The sequence below is a fragment of the Macrobrachium rosenbergii genome, chromosome 44 (genome assembly GCF_040412425.1).
Source record: "Macrobrachium rosenbergii isolate ZJJX-2024 chromosome 44, ASM4041242v1, whole genome shotgun sequence".
Taxonomy (NCBI): domain Eukaryota; kingdom Metazoa; phylum Arthropoda; class Malacostraca; order Decapoda; family Palaemonidae; genus Macrobrachium; species Macrobrachium rosenbergii.
The window spans coordinates 16,555,927-16,563,738 of NC_089784.1; the positions used below are offsets into that span (position 1 = coordinate 16,555,927).

At 38.0% G+C, this 7,812-nt stretch overlaps 1 protein-coding gene across 1 annotated transcript; it reads left to right on the plus strand.

The window, feature by feature from the left end:
* The first annotated feature begins 4,668 nt into the window (after positions 1 to 4,668).
* Positions 4,669 to 7,611, plus strand: LOC136829228 (early endosome antigen 1-like). Its single transcript, XM_067087528.1, has one exon. The coding sequence runs from the start codon at positions 4,669 to 4,671 to the stop codon at positions 7,609 to 7,611; it is 2,943 nt and encodes a 980-aa protein (XP_066943629.1).
* The last annotated feature ends 201 nt before the right edge of the window (positions 7,612 to 7,812 follow it).

The following is a 7,812-nucleotide window of genomic DNA, read 5'->3' on the forward strand; positions in this document are numbered from 1 at the left end:
TGCCAGTTTATCCTGTTGTTATGGTTATTTATATAGTTAAAAATAGCTGAGCTCTGTTGGCCATACCGTACTGACCTTTTATGTTGTATTAATCTCTGGGGGAGTGATTTACCAGTAAAACAGATATACGATTTGTCACAGTCAAGACAAGGTATTTCATATACCACTGTGTCTTTGGGGACTGGCTTATGTTGACGTTAATCAGAAATTTGGCTAAGGTATTTGGGTAAAAAGCAAAAAGAATTTCAAGAGTCTGTGTCAACGTCTTAATCCTGTTTTTTTTTTATTGTTGGGCGTCTCTCTGTCTTTTTTTTTTTTTGTGGGGAGGGTTGGGTACGGTAGAAAATTGTGTTCGCTTTGTGGATCGCTTTCTCAATTATATGGTCAGGGTACTTTAAAGATGACAGCTGCTTACGGATTAGTTCAGTTTCCTTTTCCAGGAAATTTGGGGAGCAAATCCGTAAGGCTCTTAAGAATAAATTGCTGGCTGCGCCAGTCTTGATAGAGATGTTATGATAGCTATAAAAATGGATGTATGACAGAGAGAAAGTTGGTTTTCTGTATATGGTAAATTTTCTATTCTGTCGTGTCTCTGTTTATTAAAACGCCAAGAAACGGAATTTTGTTGTCTGTTTCCCATTCGACTTTAAATTTGATGCTAGGCACTAATGCATTTAATCTGAAAGGAATTCATTGAAATTGCCCTACTTGTTATCCCAAAATGTTAAGATATCATTTACATATCTCATCCACAACATGTCTTTAGGTTTTACTGCATTTATTATTTCAGTTTCAAAATATTCCATGTATAGATTGGCTAAAACAGGACTTGGAGGGCTGCCCATGCTGCACCCGAATTTTTGTTTATAGAATGACTCCCCGAATGAAAAGATGTTATTTGATACACACAGTTCAACTAACTTTATTTTTTATCTAGGACTAGTGGGAAATGATCTTAACAGGGGGCTAATTTTTCTCTCAAAAACTGTAGAAAAATTAACCCCCTATTCAGATAATTTCCCATTAGCCCAAGTTGAATGGGAAACACACAACAAAATTCCTTTTCTTGACGTTTTATTAATTAGAGACACGACAGGATACAAATTTACCATATACAGAAAACCAACTTGCTGTCTGTCACACATCCATTTTTATAGCAACCACGACATCTCTATCAAGATTGGCGTAGCCAGCAATTTATTCTTAAGAGCCTTACGGATTTGCTCCCCAAATTTCCTGGAAAAGGAAATTGAACTAATCTGTAAGCAGCTGTCATTTTTAAAGCACCCTGACCATTAACTGAGAAAGCAATCCACAAAGCGAACACAATTTTCTACCGTACCCCCTCCCAAAACAAGACCAGAGAGACGCCCAACAATAAAATAAAAATCCCACACCTGGACAGGATTAAGACGTTGACACGGACACTTGGAAACTCTAATCCTTTTGCTTCTACCTACCCAAATACTCTAGCCAAATCCCTGATTAACGTCCAACACAGGCCAGTCCCCAAAGACACAGGAGTTTACGAAATCCATTTGGTCTCTGAAATATAGCCTTTACCTTCTACATTTTGGCGTTTTTATGTCACCCGCTTCCCAAACCCCACCCCCTTCGGTGCCACTGACGCCTTACCCCCACAATATTTTTTATCAGATAGCAGATAGTATATCATACGTATACGAAATTAGGTATGATAAATTCGTAAAGTTGTTAAGTCTACGTGCATAACCAGCCCCTTTCACCGGCAGAACAAGCCCCGTTTCAAAGAAGCCCTTCCGCCCCGCCCTTCGGTTCCCTTTGGTGCTAGTCATGTCTTACCCCCACAGTATTCTTTTCCAGATAGTAAGTCATAAGTATACCAAGTTTGGTTGAAAATGCTCGATGCGTTTCAGAGTTATACATGAACATACATATACATACATACATACATACATACATCCATTTTTATATAATATATATACTAGCTGACAACCCTGGGAAATCTCTGAATGACTACTGATAAACACACTCTCTCTCTCTCTCTCTCTCTCTCTCTCTCTCTCTCTCTCTCTCTCTCTCTCTCTCTCTCTCTCTCTCAATTCCTGTTAAGATAGTTGCTTCAGTTACATTGCCCAGAATTATTGACATTTTATATTTCACCATTTCTCACCCCCAATTCCTCTCGGGGCTGAACTTGGACTTGAAGGGCATTGGGAGTGTCTATTCATCCCAGCGATCTCGAAAATTATGGATTAGACTCAATGTCTGTCATTTTTGACATTTCATTTTTCACCCCTTCCCACCCCCACCTTTCTATCGGGGCTGAACTTGGACTTAAAGGGCATCGGGAGTGTCACTATTCATCTCAGCGGCCTCAACAACTATGGATTAGACACCAATATCTGTAGTTTTCGGTTATTTTTATGTGTCACCACCTTCCCACCCCTTCTCACCCCCTTCCTATCAGGACTGAACTTGTACTTAAAAGACATCAGTAGTGTCACTATTCTTCTGAGACCTTGAAAACTATGGATTCGGCACTAATATCTGTCGTTTTTGTTAATTTTTACTTTTCACCCCACCCTACCAGGGCTGAACTTGGACTTGAAGGGCATCGGGAGTGTCACTATTCATATCAGTGACCTCAAAAACTATGGATGAGGCACTAACATCTGTCATTATTTTTACGTCACCCCCTTCCCACCCCCTCCCTATTGGGGCTGAACTTGGACTTGAAGGACATCGGGAGTGTCACTATTCTACTCAGGGACCTCAAAAACTGTGGATTGGAGACAAATACCTGTCATTTCGGTTGTTCTTACATGTCACCAACTTCCCACCCCTTCTCACCCCGCTTCCTAGCAGGGCTGAACTTGGACTTGAAGGGCATCGGGAGTGTCCTTATTAATCTCAGCAACCTCAAAAAATATGGATTACACTCTAATATCTGTCGTTTTCAGTTACTGTTGCATGTCACCCCCTTCACACCCCTTCTCACCCCCTTCCTATCAGGGCTGAACTTGGACTTAAAGGGCTTCGGCAGTGTCACTATTCTTCTCAGGGACCTCAAAAACAATGGATTAGGCTCTAATATCTGTTGCTTTGGTTATTTTTACTTGTCACCCCCTGCCCACCCACCCCCTATCGAAGCTAAACTTGGACTTAAAGGGCACTGGGAGTGTTACTATTCACCTCAGCAACCTTGAAAACTTTGGATTAGATGCTGATATCTGTCGTTTTATGTAATTCTTACATTTCACCACCCTCCCACACCCCCCTCTGGTGCCAGTGGTGTCTTACCCCCACAGTGTTCTTTCCCAGATGGTAAGTTATAAGTCTACCAAGTTTGGTTGAAATTGCTCAATGCATTTCGAACTGCATGTAGTACATACACACATGCACACACATCCATTTACAGTACATATATATATATTATATATATATATATATATATATATATATATATATATATATATATATATATATATATATATATATATATATATATATATATATATATATATATATATATATATATATATATATATATATATATATATATATATATATATATATATATATATATATATATATATATATATATATATATATATATATATATATATATATATATATATATATATATATATATATATATATATATATATATATATATATATATATATATATATATATATATATATATATATATATATATATATATATATATATATATATATATATATATATATATATATATATATATATATATATATTATATATATATATATATATATATATATATATATATATATATATATATATATATATATATATACAGTATATTTATAATCATATGTATATATAAAATATATGTATATATACTGTATATATATATATATATATATATATATATATATATATATATATATATATATATATATATATATATATATATATATATATATATATTTATTGAGTGTATGTGTGAGTGTGTGTGTATGTATGTTTGTATGTATGTATATAGTTATACATTCTTATGTTATCCATGATTAATGCCAATTTGGTATTTTCACCATCTGAAAGTTGAGCGAATAAAAAGTATTGAAGAGTACGTGCCAAAGTCGAAAGGATATTTTTTCTCTTTTTTTATTCAATTACTCGCTTATTTGTTAAACAATGACAATTTGGATATTTTATTCCTAAAATCGTGTAGGAAAATACACGACCAAGAAACATTCCATTGCATTTTAAATTTAATGTAAGCGATATTTGTCTCCTCTGTTAAAGAAAGATTTTTATGAAGAATGGCAAAATTTTAAGATATTTGAATTTCCAGTTTATATCTCCGACTTTAAACAGTGTTTAGGATTTCTCTTCAAAATTTTACTCGTCATCGTTTTCACACTCTTCTTGCTGCTCCTCCGAAAGCGAAAACAGCTTCAAAAGTTTGAGGCCCCTCCTGGAGTCAACGCAGAGTCGACAAAGTCTTCAGATTAGTCCATTATTCATCACTCTCATTGGGAATTCCCAAGAGAGAAGGAAGCCACGTTTGGAGGCGAGCCAGGAATCTGAAGCCTGCTGTGGATCCTGAAGACTTGTTTGAAGCCGAAATTCCATCTTTCAAGATGTGGCAGATTCTAAAGATAAGCTTAGTGCAAGATACTTGAAACTTTACAAATGAAAATGTTTTCGTTTTACAAGTTATTGTGTGCATTGTTTGGACTAGTCGCTAGCTGCAAGCCAGCTACTAGGATAGTGGAGGAAGTTAATTCCTATTATACAGTTATACCAGGGTCGGATTTCGACCTCGATATTGTCTTGACAAAGATACCGAAACAGAAACCGGCTTTGGATTTTGGATGGACGGCGGGAGTCACCGCAGCGTTTGGTACTTGTTGCGTTGTGGCGGCTTCTGTTGGTTTATTTGCTTATAATAAATACGGAAATCTTAAAAAATATTTGGAAAACGTGGAACACGACTTGAAAAAACAGAAGGATGATGCTGATGCTGATGACAGGAAACTACGAGAACTGTTAGAAGAGAAAGAAATAATGATACAAGAAGCTGCAGAAACCAGAAATGAACTTCGACACGAATACGAAAGGGAGATCGAGAAAAGGAACGACGTGATAAACGAGCTGGAAATCGAAAAGCAGGATATGAAAGAAAAACTTGAAAGTGCTCTCCATCATAGGAAGGAGGTGGAGACTTCACTAGAAGAATCGAGAGCACGAGAAGATGGAATGAAGAGTTCACTGAGATCCCTGAAAGAACAGCTCCAGGATGGCGATCGAAAAATAGAAGATTTGTTAAATGCAGAACGAACACTCAGAGTAGAACAAAAAGAACTAAAGGAGAAACACGAGAAGGAGATAGACAAATTGTTGGAAGATCAGATGTGGCTAGAAAACGATCTGGAGAAGAAGGAAAGTGAACATCGGCAGGAAATTCAACACCTAATGGAAGAATGCGAAATCTGGAAAGAAAAGTGTAAGATGCAAGAAGAAAATATGCTTACAGAACAGAGACGTGCCAGAGAACACCAGAGGATAAAAGAAGAAACCTTGAGGAATCAGGATAAATATATGCTGATGGCACTTTTGCATGGAATTGCCGAGAGGAATTTCCATCTCGAACACATTGCACTCGAGTGTGGAAATGAAAATCACCAAAACATTACTGAAAAAGAGAAGCAGGATAAAGAAAGAGCCCAGGATCTGTTTGATCAAATGCAGAAAACAAAGGCAGAACAATACGACAGGGCCCAGGAAGAGAAGAATGATTACTTGAGGCAATGGGGCGATTTAACGCAGGTGTTGCAAGATGCAATGTATGGAGATGGAAGTCTGCCAGAATTGAGGCATGGAATTTCTGGTCGGAACTCTGAAATTGTAAAATGTGATGACACCAACAAAAGTGGACTTTTGACTGCATATATGGATAAAACTTGTGATCAAAGCCCTGAAGACCAGAGGCATAAAAACACTCCCACAAGGAAGGAGATCCAGATTTTGAAAGCCAGGATTGCCCAGTTGGAAGACGAGAACCGAGCACTGATGGAATATTTGGAAGGAACGTTGCAGCAAGAGTTTGATGAAGCATCCAGTCACTTGGAAGAGACCAAGAGTAGGCTTAAAGAGGCAGAAGAGAAGGCTCTGGAGATACAAGGCAAGCTCAGAGAGACGGAATATAAGCTGACCCAAAAGAACGCGCTAAGCGAAGATCTTGATCGTCGAGCAGTGCTCAAATCTGAAGCAAACCGATGTATTGACAATCAAGATTTCGATTCTGCTCTCGCTCTCCTGAGAATTATTGTAAAATATTATGGCAATGATTTAGAGTGTCGTGTCAAGGAGGTAAGATGCTTGTTGACACTAGCCAGGATAGAGGAGGCACAGGATGTGTTGGATGAACTTCCCAAAGAATTCAAGGAGACCTGTCTTATCAAAATAGAGTCTGCTTTGCTTAGTGCATGCAATTTAGAGTTTGGCAAATCCAGAATGCTTCTGTCACAGGTGCTAGATGTATGCCCAAATCACCCAAGGGCATTGATAGCACAAGATTTTGTACAGCAGAGGATGTTTTGGGAAGCTCTTCCTGGGATGATTGATGCCAAGGACTTTGACAGTGCCCTGGAAAATATTGCTTTGGCCATGTCTCTGGGATGTCTCTATCCTTGGGTATCCGTCGACTTGGCCAGAATTACCGGGAATATTTTCTGCAGGATTGGAAAGTTAAAAGAGGCGTGCGAATGTTTCCTTAACGTTCTTGCCGTGGATGAGGACCAGGAAGACTGCAGGTTACGACTAGGCTTGTGCTTCTTATTACTAGGAAGATGCACAGACGCTATTGCTGAGTTGACAAGACTAGAAGAAGAGAATGAAATGGCAGAATACTTAATATCGCTCGCTGAAGACCTAGAGAGAATGCAACAATATGGATGCCCCTACAACGTCCTAGGTGTTGAGAGAGATGTTGCTCAAGATGGAATAAGAAAAGCCTACAGGAGGACAGCCCTAAAATACCACCCTGATAAGAACCAAGAGGCTGACAAAGAGACAGCACATTTGATTATGCTACAAATCAACTATGCAAATGATTTGTTGAGTAATGCAAAGACGAGGAAACAATATGACAAGACCAGGAAAGCTATTGAAGAGTACGCATCGGAAATATTTGAAAATCCTCACCTACCAGAATGGTTAGATGATGAAGAAGTGGATGAATCAGAAAGTGATTGGTACAGTGAATATAATTCTGATTCTGCTGATGAATATGAATCTGATTCGGAAAGCGATGCTGATGTTGAAGGAAATTCAGCATTAATGGAATGTCCCTATAATGATTATCTGGATAATGAATCAAATGTTGACAACCTGGAGGAGGATGATTCATATGAAGAATTGGAGGATGAAGAGGATGATGATTCATATGAAGAATCGGAAGATGAGGAAGATGATGATTCATATGAAGAATTGGAAGATGAAGACGAGGAATATACTGAAGAATCAGATGAGGAAATTTACGATACATCTAATGAAGAATCTCCCGAGGACTCTAGTGAAGAATCCCAAGATGAGGAGTTTGATGATGGCTCCAATGATGAATCTATTGAAGGAGCCTAATGAAATATCAAATGAGGATTCCCCAGGAAAAATGACTGCAGAGGCGATCCCCTAGGAAAAAGACCTGAGGAGGCGATCCCTTAGGAAAAAGACCTGAGGAGGTGATCCCTTAGGAAAAAGAGCTGGGCCCTCAGAAAGGAAATTGGGGAGGTAAACTCCAAGGAAAAAAGGCTTGGGAGGCAAACATGAAAGGTGCCTCCT

Coding starts and splice junctions, on each gene's coding strand:
- LOC136829228 (XM_067087528.1), top strand. CDS start 4,669: ATGTTTTCGTTTTACAAGTTATTGTGTGCATTGTTTGGACTAGTCGCT.